This window comes from Leptodactylus fuscus, chromosome 2 (genome assembly GCF_031893055.1).
Source record: "Leptodactylus fuscus isolate aLepFus1 chromosome 2, aLepFus1.hap2, whole genome shotgun sequence".
Taxonomy (NCBI): Eukaryota; Metazoa; Chordata; class Amphibia; order Anura; family Leptodactylidae; genus Leptodactylus; species Leptodactylus fuscus.
The window spans coordinates 154,735,487-154,752,992 of record NC_134266.1 but is presented as its reverse complement, the minus strand read 5'-3'; the positions used below and the strand labels follow the sequence as shown (position 1 = coordinate 154,752,992).

The 17,506-nt window shown below is 39.1% G+C and overlaps 1 protein-coding gene across 1 annotated transcript in view; it reads right to left on the bottom strand.

The window, feature by feature from the left end:
• Positions 1-3,385: 3,385 nt before the first annotated feature.
• The window catches only part of CASTOR2 (cytosolic arginine sensor for mTORC1 subunit 2), a 144,856-nt gene continuing 130,735 nt past the window's right edge, over positions 3,386-17,506 (bottom strand). The window contains exons 4-9 of the mRNA XM_075264925.1: positions 16,740-16,872; positions 14,359-14,482; positions 10,914-11,024; positions 10,204-10,286; positions 7,712-7,806; positions 3,386-4,247 (exon numbers count right to left, since the gene is read on the bottom strand). Coding sequence (XP_075121026.1) covers positions 4,182-4,247; positions 7,712-7,806; positions 10,204-10,286; positions 10,914-11,024; positions 14,359-14,482; positions 16,740-16,872 — 612 coding nt within the window. The 3' untranslated portion in view covers positions 3,386-4,181. The remainder of the gene's footprint in view (positions 4,248-7,711; positions 7,807-10,203; positions 10,287-10,913; positions 11,025-14,358; positions 14,483-16,739; positions 16,873-17,506) is intronic.

Here is a 17,506-nt window from a genome sequence, read left to right as displayed (position 1 = left end):
ATCATGGAGCACAGAAAATCTGTCACCTACAAAAAAAAAAGACAGCTAGGGGCAATCTGAACCAGTATTTATCTTTGGTTCTACAAAAAAAATCATAAAACATCTTTAGTACAATTGTTGTTAGACTAAGGCCTCATGGGTCACATTATAGTATCAACTGCGAGCCTTTATAGCCTATGCATAAGGACTACATGGTGACTACATGACCCAGATTGTCAGATGAGGGAACAAGCTGCATCAGATCAGAACTTAAACAATAAGAGGTTTTATCTAGCACCCTGTACAGCCCTTTCAGGATCTGTGCTGGCATTATACACTACACATTACTGACTAATATTCCTTCGTACAAGGAGATGACATCTTTTCTAAAACAGTGTCTGGTAGCACCAGAAATAGACTTGGTTGTATAGGACAACACCATGGCTCTACGTTTGCACTAGGTTGCAAAAATATCCCACTCTGTGCATTAGCAGTGCAAAAATCAGACATTTATTTTGATCAGACCATAGGATAAAAGATTTTTAGTTTAATCTTGATCCGACTATAGAAAGAAAGGTATTCAGTCTAGTCATGATCGGACCATGGGATAAAATGTTCTTAGTCTAGTTTCCCCTTTATATTTGCTATATGGAGTTTTCAGTTAAAGCAAAAATCATAGAAAAGTGCAATATGAGGAGACATGCAAAAACGGAGACAAACAGTGCAGCACAAAGAGTTAAGAGAAGCAATAAACAGATATTTCTTCTGTTGTTTTAGCTAATTCCAGTTCTCCTTGTGCTGTAGGCACTTTTCCAAAAGTCGCTTTAGCTATATACAATATAGGGCTAAAAAGAGAAGCAGTAGAACGTAGAAGAATCATATCTCGTGCTCCTCACAGAACCAAGTCACAATTGTCCAACTTTCTAGTAGCCAAAAATGCAGACGCCTCCAATAAAAGTATGTAATGAATTCTGATCACACCCCTTCAGCTAATTCAGCCCTTTGCCCAAGTGCAAAAAGGGTAATTGTCAAATGTCTCATCCTAGTAATAAAGCTACCATAAATACATTGGATTTGTTAAAAATCATTAAAATCTTCCATTGGTTCTTTTAAAGGGCCCCTTCACATGGCGTAAGCGCGCCGCTTATTTAGACACGTATACACGTGTCCAAGTGCGACGCTTCAAAACAGAGCCCATTGATTTCAATGGGAAGCGCGCGTGTATCACTTAGGGAACATTGCTTCTGTTGAAGAATAATTCTGTAACACAATGTTTTATATGGGCAACATATGGCAGCACACGGAGTGTTTGCTGCTGTCTAGCCTCCATTCACACTGCCATGCTATGTGCATGAGCCCTTAGGCAATGTGTGTACTACCAAATGGATAACTCTATGGCTTTAAGTCTGTCATTTGTAAAGAGTTTGAAGCCTTCAAGAAAAAGGGATAATTTCTTCTCTATAATGGTTCTTGGTATTATGTCTAACAAGCTATGTTTTCAGCTGTGATGTGTAGCATTACTATTTCATGTACAAATGGTGGAACCCAATGAACCTCATAGTAAAACTATGGGGACTAAGGGGGGAGATTGGTATCCGGTGCTGTAGTTTCCATTTTTAGCGATAACCACAACTCAGATGTGTAAACAGCCTAAAATTACATTCATTTTTGCTCACGTTTACTATAATGGAGTAGTTCTATGCACTGGTTGAAACCTGCAGTCTATCGCATGATCAGTCACATGATGGTGCCTTTTCACAAGCGCTTAAAATGGTACAAGGGAAGAAAATCTATTACCGTATATGAAGAAAATTATTTGTAAGTTCTAATCATAATTTTGGAATATGTAGATATGGATTATTATAGGCTGTATACTGAATACATAACGGTTTAAGAGACATTAACGCCTCTAGGCACTCACATAGGTACTTACCAGGATATGTAAACTAGTAAGATTTTTATCATTGTGATCCTTGCACATTGTTAGGATTATTAGTGTCTTCCAATTAATTAAAAAAAAATAAACTAGATGACATCAAAAAAGCTTTAAAGGGAATTAGTGCAGTCTAGACTTTATAGCTGACTATGTTTCTCAAAAACAATAACAATAAAACTGATGTAGTTGAATGGATTACCAAAATTTACGGTGGGTTTCCCAATAACGTTTACAGAAATGGTAAAAATGCATGACTTCTGGAAGTCTAACCACTGAAGCCTCCACCAATCACATGAAAGCGGTTCTTCCAGTCCCTTATGTGAATGAAGTAGTAGTAAGCACTGCATGGCCATGGCTTCATTCACTTTGGGACTGATAGAAATAGCCAAGTGCTTCCCCCCTATCAGTATGACTTTGGAGTGAGGGAGGAAACCCACGCAAACACAGGGAAAACGTACAAACTCCTTGCAGATGTCGTCCTTGGCGGGATCCAAATCCAGGACTCCAGCGCTAACCACTGAGCCACTGTGCTGCCTAGCCAAGTGCTGTTTCTGTCAGTCCCATAAACAGGGAATGGAGCAGTAGACACACAGGCAGGCACACTACAGCTCCAACCACATAAAGGACCTGACGATTCCCCACCTCATTGGGACCTCAGTGATCATTTCTTACCTACCCTGCACATAGATGATGTTAGTTATAAGAAAACCCCTTTAACAGTTTGTCACATATAACTTTGACCTAATTTTCTCATCCTCAATAGGTGACAAGCATTCAGAACAAACTATGGCAACACAAATAACTCTACAAATATGTGATATTTCTAAAGGTGAAGTGCAAATTTCTGAACAATGCCATTGTGGTAGCCTATGTATATACCTATAGTGTATCATAGCCTTCCCTTAACAGAGGCAGCTATTTCTGTGAGTGAACCAATACTGGTCATGGTTAAAAATTACTTGCCCCCTATAGGCAAGAGGTTAGAATTGACTTTTGCAAATATCACACAACTTGGAAAATAATGTCAGTAGAAAAAAACCCTCTAAATTTTACATTTGCTTCACCATAATATGGCAGAAAATCCTAAATTCTACCACAAGTTAGCATTCAATCATTATTAGTACAGTAGCTCCTAATATGGCATACGAGCTTAGAAATTCACACGAGATAAAACTAACAGTATTTCAAAGGTTAGTCTATATTCTGTAGTGTAACAGTGAAGGCTTAGGACAACCAAACTCTAAGAGTGAATAGCCACTCTCGACATGCAGCAGGTTTTCTCTTTTCTTCACTCATGAATGAAATGAAATTGGTTTATGAATCACTAGATCTCGATATGTCAGAATGACACTTCTGTTTATAATGAAGCACTTTTATGCCTTCGAGGCAACTTTAATAGCAAGGCCAAAGAGATGATGTTGCTGCCATGATTGGGATGGACATGGTTCACCAATTAAAAACCTACAAATATATATATACAGTATATATATTTTTGGCTAGAAGAGTCACTATAAAACAAAAATACAACATTAACACAGTTCACCATGCAAAGAAATAAAAGGGGGTCAGAGCAGAAACAAGGTGCAGAGAACTATACAAAGCTGCCAACACTCCCTCTTTCATCCCTACATGGCAACTGCATTGAGATCAGCCGATGGAGATCATTGGTTCCACCCAACAAACTTCAATCTGTGTCCCTGGCAGGAGCAGCCTGCAATCTATTGCTCTCAGGAACTGGCGAGGATAAGAAGCGCAAGACTATTCACTATGTAGTACTAGTCGTGGTATTACAATCTTTATGACAGATGTGTGAAGAAGAGTAGATGAATACAGTGCAATATTTTTTTTTACCATTTTGTGATGTTCATTTTGAAACTTGTAAAACTTTCCACATATACGCTTCCGAATGAAAATTTCACACTCATCTATAAGGTGCAGATCATCTACAGCCAAGGCTTCACTGCATCTCGGTAATAGCTAATTGCAACTGTGCAGTGATATTTTTTTCTTTTTTTTTTTTTTCACTTTTCCTCTTTTTCTGATTTTCTTTTTTTCCATACCAAGTTAGCAGGAACGTTACAGATCACTTTGGAAACTAACATAAGAGAAACCATAGGTGAGTAAAAGAAAACAAAAACTTGCTGGAGATTTTCACATTCATCTCCATTTCAGTGTCTCTCTTCCTTCATGGCACCTCTTGAGATTCAGCTTGTTTCAAAATACTGCACAGATAATAAAAAGAAACTAGCCACCAGCCAGAAGACTTCTAATGCTTTTCTGCTTGGCTGACTTGAAGAGCATTAATGACACCATTGATGTTTTCTTCAGGTACCTGCAAAGATCAAATAGAATATGAAGAAGAAATCTGCTGTTGTAACATGCCAGTAAATAAGAACAAATAAAGTAATCGATAGCTTTTCATTAGCAATGCAGAGGAGCTTAGAAAACAGCTATGTAAACAAATTCAGTGTAATACGTGGGAGTGCTAACCCCATACACCATCGACGGCGCCAATGATTTGGCAAAACATGTCAGGAAGGCTGTACAATACTTGTTTGTATTTGCCAGTGGCCATCGCTATCTTCTTAATACTATTGATGTTACACATATCATTACCTATCATATCATACGCATATCATACCTGTTAGACACCACCTATTAAACTTACTGTCTAGACTGCAGCTGAAGGCAGTATGGCACATTATATCTATAAGTGGATATCCCAGTATCCATTACCTAAATTGTAGATATTGTACATATTTTCACTAATTAAATGTGCAACATTTCAGATATAAAGAAGTAATATTGCATATAATTCAGGTCTCTTTGTAAACTTGAATGGGAAATAAGTGTTAAGATGTCAAACCATTGCCAATTACAAGTAGTAAGACACATTATAATAGGAAGGAAATAAAAGTTATATTTTAGGGGTGTGGTAAATGCAACCTTGCTTGCCTTATAGGCTTTACTATCGGCTTTCCCTTTCTGTGCTCCTGGTGAAGAGCTATCAGTGCCGGTACCGTAGCTGTTTACCGTCAGAAGGGCGTTTCTGACAGACAGTCAGGAACACCCTTCCTCACAGTAGCGCCTATTGCTGTCGGCTTTCTAGCGGTGTATTACCCCGCATGAGCCCCAGATGGTGAAAGGTCCTCTTTAAGGTTTCCTGAAAAAATGGGCGCTATGATTAGTGTAGTGTATTGGCAAAAGTTTATAGGTAGGTTTTACTTCAGTAAAAAAAAACAAAAAACATTCCAATCAAGAATAAGTGTTAAAACATAAAAGCAATGGAGTGCACACAATATACAAGGTTTATAAATCCAAAAACAAAGAGGGTGACGGGTTTTACTTTAAAAAAGTGGATTCTAGTTACATTGATGACCACTAACTGACATAGATTATTTACAAGACATATAACTATTGGTTTTGGATGTCTTTCTACAACCAACTGCAGAAGTGTAACTTGAATCTCCTGGTCCCCAATTCAAAATATACTGTATAACAAGGTCCCTGTTTACCGTGTGCTATCTATAATACTGGTGTCGTCTTATAGAGAGACCTTTAGGTCCCTTGAGATTTGTTACAAATACATTACATTGTAGCCAGCGAAATGTGCTGACAAATATGAACGTAGCGCCTGGCTGACCCTATTCTAAAGACAGATACATGAAATAATATTACTTATTAAGTAAATTTGTCAATATCTGTGTACAGAGAAGAAAAGATATATTCACAGACTTTTATCATGACAGGATACAAACATACTTCCAAACTTTCTGTAAAAGCACATTTCCTGCTTGTTTCCTCTGAAATATATTAATCTTACCATATTTTTACAGTCCTCTTTCCATACTCCCAAAAAATTATATAAGTATAATTCGAAGAGGACAGAATGACTTGTCGCCACCGTCCCATCACCAGCACCCAGGGAACATTCCACATCAGCCCCCTTGCTTTGCCCTTGAATGAGCATGGATAGACACATGGATAATCGTGACCATCTACCAATGTTCTAGATCCCTAATGAGACACACTGGGATGCCCGGGCTCACTAACACTGCTTCGTAGCTGACCTCCCCTTGCCACATAACATTATTAATACATATCTGGAGGTAGAAAATAATTGCAGACACTACTCCTACAACATAAAAGCATTGCCAGGCACCTGAGCTGTGAATGCCATTTTCATCATGTGCTATGTGATCATAGGTCTGGAGGTAATGAACCAGATTAATTGGTAAAGTGCAGTCTCCAAATGGAGCCAATTAGTTTTTACAGGTCTGTGTTGAGTTTTATACCTTCTGCCAATAAGTTATCCTATAATACTGTTCCCTTATAAACAATGTAGTTTAAGAACAAATCACATATAAAATGTGGAAATAGCAAACATCCTTGGATGAGTCTTGTTAAAAATGTCAAATTTACATATCTATTGCTGAATAATACAAATGTGGATATCTGCAAAAATAAATTTGTTCACAAGAGAAATGTAGTTATGTATATATATATATATATATATATATATATATATATATATATACACACACACACACACACACTTTCATCATTGATAACTTTGTGGTCTTGTACAGGCTAATCATTATCAATTCATTGGAGATGCAGAAATCTTTATTGTAATTGTTACATGTATATGGATATTTTGGCCAGACCAAAGCAGACATACAGATATAAACAGTTTTAACGTGCACTTCTGCAATCGATCTCTTACTACAGAATACAATGAAGAGTCATTGGAAAAACATTTTTAGGTGGCGTTTACACTTGTGCCCGTGTCTGCTCTGTGTCATTCCACCAGGTTTCCGTCCTCAGTCCCAAGAAACTGGATATAGGACGGCTTCCCGGCGGTCAGTTTAAAACCCATTCAGTTTTAAAAACAGACCGCCGATGTCCGCCTGCAGCCTCTCGATGGGAAACCGTTTTCTTTTGACGGACACAAAGACCTGCATGTCCGACTTTGTGTCTGGTCAAAAAAAAAAAAAAAACTGTTTCACCACGGAGATGCTGCAGGCGGACATCGACAGTTTGCTTTTAAAATCCATTCAAATAAATGGGTTTTAAAACGGATCCCCAGGAAGCCGTCCTATATCCAGTTTCTTGGGACTGAGGACGGAAACCCGGTGGAATGACACAGGGCAGACACGGGCGCAAGTGTGAACACCCCCTTAATGGCTTTTCATTGTGTTTTGTTGCCTTCTGTGATGAGATACTATGTCTCAGCAATTTAACCAATTGAAGTTTAGGTTAACTGTGCTACATCTGTATATACCACATGGTTGTCAGCATGACTTTAGTTTGTCCTGTAACCGTTACTAAACTGACCATTTTAGAGGTTCAAATAAAAAACAAAATCATACAGGCTAGAGCAGGTGATATTGAAAGCATCACTTTTGTGAAGTCATGCCTAATACTTAATGTAACAAAATAATGCAAATATTATTGAAAATATGTAAAACAGTTTGGTTATTTTTCCCTGCATCAGTTATTGGAGGAAAACGTTGAGGGTATGGAGTAAGATGGCAACAGCTTCTCTCAAAATTAACAGCTGATCAGTGAGCATTTCCGATACCTGAGCCCTGGCAATCAGCTGAAGACAGGGACAAAGTCAATCTGAAAGCTGAATTTATTTAAAACCAAAAGATCTTGCCCCTTACCTTTTAAAATATGAACTACTGTTTTATTTAAGAATTGTTTTATCTAATTCATTTTATCACTTAACATATTTAATATTACACATTAAAACATCCAAAAAGATATACTCTAGTTGTAAAATAAACTTACCAGTGCATGATCAAACTTAAAGGTACTGATATAATATGCTGGGATGTCAGCAGCAGCTAAAGGTTCTGAGATTTGGGCAACAATCCCGCATTCATCTGAAAAAATAGAATAATTAAACATTAAAGGTTGTCCAGAAAGTACAAAATGGGGGCAAGAGGCTGGGGAAGATGAAACATTTAAAAAAACCAAACACAACCCCCCCCCCCCACACCATATTCACCTGTCCCCCACGGCTGTCCAGTTTAGAAGCACTCAGGGGCTTGTTCTGGTGAAAGTCCTTGGACATGATCACGTAGGCCAATCAGTGGTCACAGTGGTCACAGGAAAGGATCTCGCACTTCATCGGTGAAGTATAACCAGACAGTGACGGGGGACAACAGAGCACTGAGGTTTTAGGTTTCACCTTCCTCAAGCTCTTACCCCAGTTCTGTATTTCCTGGACAACCCCTTTAATTATTAAAAATTGCTTTGTGTTTCCATAATACATTCCTAAAGAAATCACCAAAAATTGCTAACTGGGTGTTATCATTCCTACCACTCCCCTTATCAAAGGGATGTGCCCCTACACAGTCTGGCGCTGACCGGACATTATCAGACTATGTATGGGCAAACCCCCAAAACAGTAACACCCAGTTAGCAAATTGCTTACAGATTTCTAATAGGGATTACAAAAGAACAGCACAACATGGATTGATTAATTAATTAAAGAAAAAAAATGTTCCATTATAGTTCAAATATGGGGAAGACAATTATTCACTTAGACATGTCAGCATAGGTAACTGCTCATCATAGAGATTGTATGTGTTGTAGTTAAGGACGGAGCCTCCGCAGCACTGTGTGGAGGCTGTCATCCTTCTTCTTGCCCCACTTCTGAGTCCATGCTTCTGGGTCTTGGGAGGCAAGCCACAACCTCTGCAGTGATGTGAGAGGGTTGCCAGTCTCCTCCTGAGCCAGTTGAGGGACTTCTAGTTTCAGCCTAGTGGCGGATCAGAGCCTATTTAAGGAGGGCTCTGGCTACGGACCACCGCTGGCTATTCAGTTGAACTTGTGTCCTGGTAGTAAGTGTACTCCTGTTATCTGATTGCCTGTGTTTCTGACCTTTGACCTTGCCTCCTGATTTTGTACTGTGCCTGCTCCTGTCTATGACCCTGGCTTGCCTCTAGACCTCTGCTTACTGAGCACCGTTTTGTACTTCGCTATTGCTGTTACTGACTCAGGCTGCCTGATGTTCCATTTGGATTACCCACTGTACTGCGTTGCCCTCTTGTTGATGACTCAGACCGTACGATTACACTTTACTCTCTGCCACCTGCTGACCACCCGCCTCAGCCTTCTGCATCCTTGGACCTACACCGCAACCAGAAACATCTGCTGGTAAGAGAACTCAGTGTCTAGTTTGCCGTGATTTGTGGAGTGCTGTGTGTTTGCTGTTTCCTGACCCACACCACTCTGCCCAGCACTGCAGCCAAGTCCATCCCCACTATCTGGGGCTCTGGTGAACACCATTGTGGGGGTGGAGATGGTGTGGCCCGGGGGGTGTTGAAGACACGGCACCGTGTTGACCATTTAAATCGGTATATCTAGTACTGGTTCTCAACTGCATCTGCTATCCTAACACTATGCTGCATTGTACATAAGAAGGAGCTGTAAGAACAGCTATAGCACAATGATACAGGTCAACTCTGTACCCCAAGGATTAGGAGAAATGACGTTTCACTTTCTGAATATACTTTATTTACTTCAAGACTAGATGGTATAGATGAGAGTGTTCCCTCCTCAGTCAGAGGCATAACTTCAAGCATCTGGGCCCAAATACAAAATCTGTAATGGAGCCCCTGCTTAACTTGTGCCATTCAGAATAGGGGTATATTTTAAATGGCAAATGGTATTTTGCATGTATTAATGTCTCAGTCACTACTGAATAACTATTCAATGTTTACCAATAAGTATTTGGACACCTGTGGTAGAAAAGAAAAACATTTACTCATATACAATAGTTGGTATAACCCAGCAGATGCTTCCTTACGGATGGTATTGATCGACACAATACTCCCGGGTGCCTGTTGAAACTCCTGGTGTATGTGAGCCATCAGTTGTGTGCTGTTTCTCTGGCCAGCACTCGTCGGTCTCTATCTCCCAGTTTCGGGGGTCTGCCGACTCGTGGCATATTCTGACAATCACCGTTTACCTTCCACTTCGTAATTACATAGGCCACTGTCAATTTTGGATAATTCAGTTCGCTTTCTATGTCCCTTAAGGATTGACCATCTGTGGTACCCGACAATTACCCCTTTCTCAAAATCGGACAACTCTGCACTTTGTGCCACCTTGCATGCGACTAATGCCAAAACACTAATGCCAATGCTGTTTCCTATTTAACGTCGGAAGGCGTGACATACATCACGACCGCAGATATCTTCATTTGCATGGGTGTCCAAATACTTATTGGTAGACAGTGTGTATTTACTTACAAAAATATTTATTAGACATACCAAAACCTAGAGGTTGTCCACCTATACGAACCATCTTCCAAAGCTCGCCTGACGCACTTGTAAACAGCAAATTATTAGGAAACCTGAAAAAATAAAAGTGGCATAAAGTTAGAATTATATCAGGAGAGGCCCTCTGTAAATTAGGTGTAAACTAGTGTAACATGCCCAAAGTTTCACTTAAAAGAAGCCTCCATAATTATTGGCATTCATGACTCCTGGTAAAGACTGATATATGACAGGTTGGGCAGTACTGTTGGTAAAACAACCACACACAATGGGGAAGCCTCTTATAAAGGATAGGTTTCCAGCACCATATGCCTGCTTGGCAACAGACATTGCTCAATCTGCTGGCTATGACTGTAGTCATGAACCCCAGCAACATTGTAAGTACCCTTTAACTGAGGCAGAAGTTGGCCGTATGAGTATTTACAAACCACCAAATGACTCATGGTAGGGCTTTCCAGTTATCATGCTACCATAAGGCGTTCTGCCACAAAAATGGATCTTTATTCCAAAAACATAGGCAACAATGCATAAAGGGTTATTGAAAATTCATATTTATACTTAATGACAATAAATTAACATTTTTCTGTAATGTACTTGCTTGTGTTCTTATAAAGGACCACTGCTATCACAGTTTATATACCATATGTCATTTTTGTATCAAAAAGGTATGTATACAATAACATGTGACTCTAATACCTGCTCACCTCTGCTGTGTCTGCACATCCATTACCAAGGAAATGTAGCCCTCAATGAGGGAGAAGGAAAAGAAGCGGATATGACCAGATTCCTCACTGCCCACCACCGAATCTTTTACTCTACAAAACAAAGGGCCAATAACATAATGAAAGATAACACATCATGAGTTATACAAAATCAATAAGAATATCACATATTTACTAGACTCCATACTAAATGGAGAGATACAGCCACCGTGTAATTTTTGGCTTTGAACGATGGTTAGGGCTTATTTTCAAGAGAAGTTTTATTTTTTTTTCCATGAACAACAATCCACTTACCAGACCCCCTTACACCCAAAACAAATAGGTTGGAAAGTGCCAGTGGTGGATGGGCACTCGCACACAGATCTGCGTCAAAGGTGTATCACTGTCAGGTCTATTGCTATTGCAGCAGAATTCCACTGTGGCAAAGTGTAGCAGTTGGCTCCCCCTGGTGATCGGACACATATACAACCCTGGCTTAGGAGTGGAGTGATCTGTGTGTGAGAGCCTGACACTAAAAGGAGGCAATCCTTATTTTTATGGAGAACTCTCTCACTCTCACTAGTGACTTCTAGTACATATAACTCCCTTAAGGTCAACGTCCGATTCTTTTGGGGTTGTCTGCTTTCCTTGATGAAGGGTGTACTGTATCAATCCTGCTTCTATTTACCTTTTTTACATGTATAGCTGCCTGGACACTATTTTTTTTAATGAACTACAACTAGAGTAGTGCTTATATTTCAAACATACTCCAAAAATCTAAAAATAAAAAAAAATAAAATCACGCTAGGGCTTATTTTTTGGGAAAAAGCGTATGTATTTATTGGTTCTATTTGATACACCCCATGCCTCAATAAAAACCATCATAGGGCGGATTCACATCAGCGCCCGATCTCCGTTTTGCAGGTTTCCGTTTTCTGTCGGCATTCAGTGTCCACCAGTGAGTGCCCGTGAGCGTCTTCTGCGCTCTGCGGCAAAACCGTTTGTTTTTTTTAACCGGACACAAAGTTCTGCATGTCCAACTTTAAAAAAAATTGGTTTCGTTGCGGAGAGCAGAACGACGCTCACCGGCGGACACTTTACAAACCCATTCAATTGAATGGGTTTGAAAACTGCCGGTTTCTGTCTCCTGTTCAGTTTCTCGGGCAGCAAACGGAATCCTGCAAAACGGAGAACGGGCGCTGGTGTGAACCCGCCCATAGCTGTCTGAACTGACAGCATCATAACTAATGGCTCAAGGGCTCTGGTGCAAAAGACCAGCTTGGTTCCCCACAGCAGTTTGCTCCCCATTTGTGCTACAACCACCATAGAATTTGTTCTCGACAATATTTTGACCTGTTGCTATTTTTGGCATGAAAAGGTTTATTTCCTCCTTTTTAACTGCATCTGCATTAGATCATTGCAATCAAAAATGTCCACTGGTAGGCAACACATCTCCAGGGGTAAAAAGTGGATGTGGGTGAACTAACTATTCCATCACCCATGCAGTTGTATAAGCCTGTGTTAACAAACGTCAATAGTGTTGATCGGTACTCAGCTTGTGAAGAAGGGCCCTTAGATTCATATTACTTTAACACATCTGTAGTAGAATTATCATATTTAAAAGGAAATATTAGGAGCCTCTGCCATATAGATTACACAGTTAATATGATGAGCCCAAACTGGTTTGTATTCTGTTTCTAGCTTTCCTTAATGGAAATCGTTTAGTTTGTTTTTCTGTCTTCAATATTTTATAAAACAATTGTCACATATTGTCAGTAGAAGCTTTATGCAGCTTTCTGGTAGAAAACAAGCCCATGATTAAGTTTTATTTTATTAGGCAATTCACTTCTTACAGTTCTCCTTTTCGTAGCTTCAGTTTAAGTTGGCAAGTAGCCAATCCCTTTATAAGTTAATTTTAAGAACATCTAAACAGTTGTAAAGTAAAAAAAAACAAAACTAAAAAAACCCTGCAAATAGTTTTTGTACATATTCTGATCTATAATCTGCTGTGTTTTAAGTACTTTGGGATTTCAAAAAAGGCTACTTAATGTAGTGTAATTGCTCATTTAGTGCAAAAAGTTGTAATCCTGATCACTTACCACCCACAAATGACTTTGCTCCAGTATCCAGCAATGTATTAGTAATTTATGCTCTCACAGTAATGAAACACAAAATATACATCATACAAGTCTGTGCAATACTTTTAACACTTTCCACCAATTTTAAAATCAATTTTAATAATGAATGGTACAGATGACTATATGAAACTTTGTAATCTGCAGTAAATTATTAAATAAATCTGTTTCCTTCCCCACCTATTAGGTTGCTCTCCTCATCATCATCCTCATTCAGACTGATTATCTTAATAGAATACATATCTGTACTCAGCATCACACACAGAAGTCCATGGAGAGGGGAAGAGGATGAGGGTGCTGCCAGTTAGCAAATTAATTTATTATCTCATTTCGTGGAGTGGTCGAGCCTGATCTTAGAGGCCATATCATTGTCAGAGAGCTCTACCATTTACAGTACAGCAGAGCATAGCAACCGCATTATATGTGTGTCCCTTTCAGCAGCCTCTTCCTTCCCCTTCCTTATCCATATACTTCTATGTAAGAAGTAACTCAGCCTGATAAATGGAGGAAACATATTTCTTATCAAACATATCAGATGTATTGCACCGGAATTATCCATTTATGAAAAGATGTTTTATAATTGTAGCCATGCTATAACCAAAAAAATGTACCAATTACTGTCCTACACAGACTGGAATCCACCCCCCCCCCACCCCATTACATCCATTGTATCCAAATAAGGAATTATTTTTAAAGGCACAGCAGCTATCACAATTCACTTACAACCCTGAAGACATTTGTCCAATTCTTTATTTGAACTCCAAGACGGATGGAAAACGTATTTTCCTTATGATAACATACAGTATCCCTGTTATAGTTACTCCACTGCCCTTATTTTTTTCCAAAAAAGAACAAGTAAATAAAAAACATTTGCAGAATGACTGGCTTTCATGAGAACAGGTCTTGTTGTGTGGTCTTAAGAAAAAGGCTCCATTCACACTACATTTGTGGTAAATACTTTAATATATTTAGATTTGTTCCGCATTTTTCTATCTGCTATTCTGAGCTTGTATGTGTTTTTTTTCTTGTAATATATTACTGTATTATCTATGTTGCCGTAACACACTGAATTTCCCCATGGTGGGACTATTAAAGGATTATCTTATCTTATTCTATATATATATATATATATATATATATATATATATATATATATATATCACTGCAATTTTTTTTTGCTTTTTTTGGCACAATCCCTATGTAATATCTTTTAGGAGTTAGGCTAGAGTTGTTGAATACATTATCTGTAAAACTCAACAGATATACTTAATATGCAGCACAAGTACTAACAACTAAGAATTTTAGGTACTTACCCATTGGAGTAAAACATAACATCCATTAGGAGTGTAGTCACACTTGGAAGTGTATAGGGATCCAGGCTGGTAACACAAAACATATTGCTTGGACTGGAAAGTGGGTGGATAACTGGCCTCTGAACTACAAGAGAAATAACAAAGGAAGTGTAAGATGTACAAAGCAAAATTCCATGTTATCTCTACAAGCTGCTGTATTCTACTACTGAATCCACAGGGCAGTAACAACAATTTTATTACAGTTGCGCTTTATATTACATTACAATATTTTATATTAGAGAATATTGTATCAGAGAGAATGGTGCTGTAATAAAAAACAGCCTTGGGCTATTGCAAATTTTTGTGTTTGCATTTCCATGACACTATCATTTGTCACTCGGCAATGTATGTGGATGAAATGGATAAATAAATTTACATAAAAAGGAACATGCAAAAAACGAATGTATTGGGGATAAAAGATACGATTTTTTTTAAAAAACAATTAAAATCCCCCAAAGTGCATACAATGAGAAAACTTAAGACTGCCACCATGATCCGTGGCTAGACTGTTCCTTACCCACTAAAGAATAAAAGAAACCATAACAAACATAAACATGTATTGCATTATAAGAAAAAGTCAAAATCTTCAAACAAGGCGTAAACCATGCATCATGGGAGGAGAAAGGGAAATTACCCCATGCGTATTATCAAAGGCTTCCTCGGGAGTATAAGTCTCATGGATATATAGTAGTAGAATAATTAGAAAATAAGTGTGTAATTACCCCAGAAGGAGGGAATTCCATGAGGAGCCAAACACCAAGCTCTCCATTAACACAGCCTCATCAATATGGATATCAAAACATCAGATGCTGCCCCACTTCCTGTACTCAGAGGTGCTCCATTTCCTGTCACCAGTGGTGAACCTAGCCTCTCCACTGCCTGAGGTGAACTATAGAAAGGTTCCTCTCTCCCTCCTCCCACAGAAAATAAAAAATACCTGACCTAGAAATCTGCGCGTCACTAATTAAAACTGTAGGCCACTACCCCCATTTGTGGATCAAAAAATCCCCACACACAGTATAATGCCCTTTTTATTGGTTCCCACTGAGTATATTGTCTTTTGTTAGGCCCTGGCACATAATATTGCCTCTTTGTTTATGGGTTCACACAAAATTTTCCAAAAGTTTTGGTCTGGCCCAAACCTGAAACTTTTGAGGTTCATCACCCACAAAACATTATTATACTCTGTTCAGAGTAAAATAAGTAGAGGTACAGGGGAAGTATGTAAAAATAAACTGTTATTCCATCCTAGACTCACCTCTCTAGGGAATCCTCGTGGCATCTCGTGGTGGGAAAATGTGGGCTGCTGTTAGAATAATCCAATAGGTAACAGTCGAAGTTGGGCGACAGTAGGAGAGATAAATAAAAATAACAGACGGTTATACTCACTTCTCCTGGGTGACTAGCAGTTCCCATGTGTCCTCTTCAGGCTTCTTCGGCCTCTGGCTGAAGTCACAATTGAGGCCTGTCATTGGTTCATGTGACCTCTGAATTATAATCATGGGCCCTCAGTGATGACCCCCGGGCACACAACATCAGCCAGAGGTTAAAGAGGATGCATAGGGACTGCCGGAAGCCCAGGAGAAAAGAATATAACTATTTATTTATTCACCTCCACTGGTGCCGCACAAATTTGGCTGTTACCTAATGGATTCATTCAACAGGTAGCGGGCGATATTTTACTCACATATCCCTCATTCCTGTACTGTCTAGCCTCCACTTTTGCCCACAAGGCGTGAACGCTTCAGAACTCTGCAGTGCCCTCTGGAGGAAGAACTGGAGGCCTGACTGGACATTATTCATTGTATTACCAACAGGAAGTGGGGCAACTTTGCATATAGGGAGTAGGGAAATGTTGCACGTTATCTGTTGCGGGGTTGTTGTTTTTTTTTCAGATTACATCCCAAAAAGTTTTAACAAAAAGTGATCAAAACACCATACATTCCCCAATATGGTATAAATAAAAAGTACATGTGACTCTTCTAAAAAGACACTTTATGCAACCCCATATAAGGAAATAGAAAATGCAAGTATATTACAAAGTTGTATGGGGGGCATGGGGAAACACATATTATAATACAAGTTTATCATGTACAAAACCTTTTAGAAGAGGTTCAGCTTATTACACCACTATTAACTATTATCTTTCAGACTGACTATCTAAGTAGTTTATTAAGAGGCATGCCTCTTAATAAATTAGGAGCATTTTCCTAAAGCACAGAGGATATAACTCTTTCCATTAGGTTTTCATAGTATTAATAAGACACATGCCGCTTCAATACAGTGCTGAATTTTCAATAATTCCAAATTTCCTACGACCAGTTATTCTGCATTGCTCATACCAAGCTTGGGTTTCACAAATCCATTTGTTACTCCAAGATTATCAGCAGCTACAGTTTCTCCATTCACCACCTGCAAAATAGTAAATTCTGCAGCCAGTGTGTGCATCACAAAAGGCAGATCCCTCTCGCGTACCTAAAAGAGAACGTAAACAGCAATATGTAGACTATGTATGTATACGATGTTTATACTTAATAAAAACAGAATTAATAGGATTAAATAGGATGCCGGCTTTCCATCATCCAGAAGACGGCAGTTTACTTGTCTACATTTTATAAACATTAGTGACATTAAATTTACCGCATGTAACATGAATAGCATTGATAAACTCATCACAATGGTACCTTTCAGGGGGTTGGAAATGGTGGACAGCACAAGCTTAGTCAGTTCTGATGTTTTTAGGTTGGTGTGCTAAAAGCAGTAAAATTAACAAGCGTATCTGAGCAACATCTACAAGGGCCAAACCGTAATGGCTGGACAAGTGGGTCACCACCAAAACTGCACAACATGTTAGGAAGGTCAATTGGTGAACCAATAACCAGGTCACATGCACCCAAGGCTCATTGATGTATATGGGAAGCACAGACCAGTCCATTTTGTTCCAATTTCACAGAAAATCTAACTATGACAAAAAGTTGTCAGTAGAGACAGTGTATGGCTGGCTGCATATTGGACCTAGTAGCCTCAGAGCGCCTGTGCTGCCCCTGCCCACTGCCAAAATTGCCTACAATGGCACATGGACATTAGCACTGGACCATGGAGCAATGAA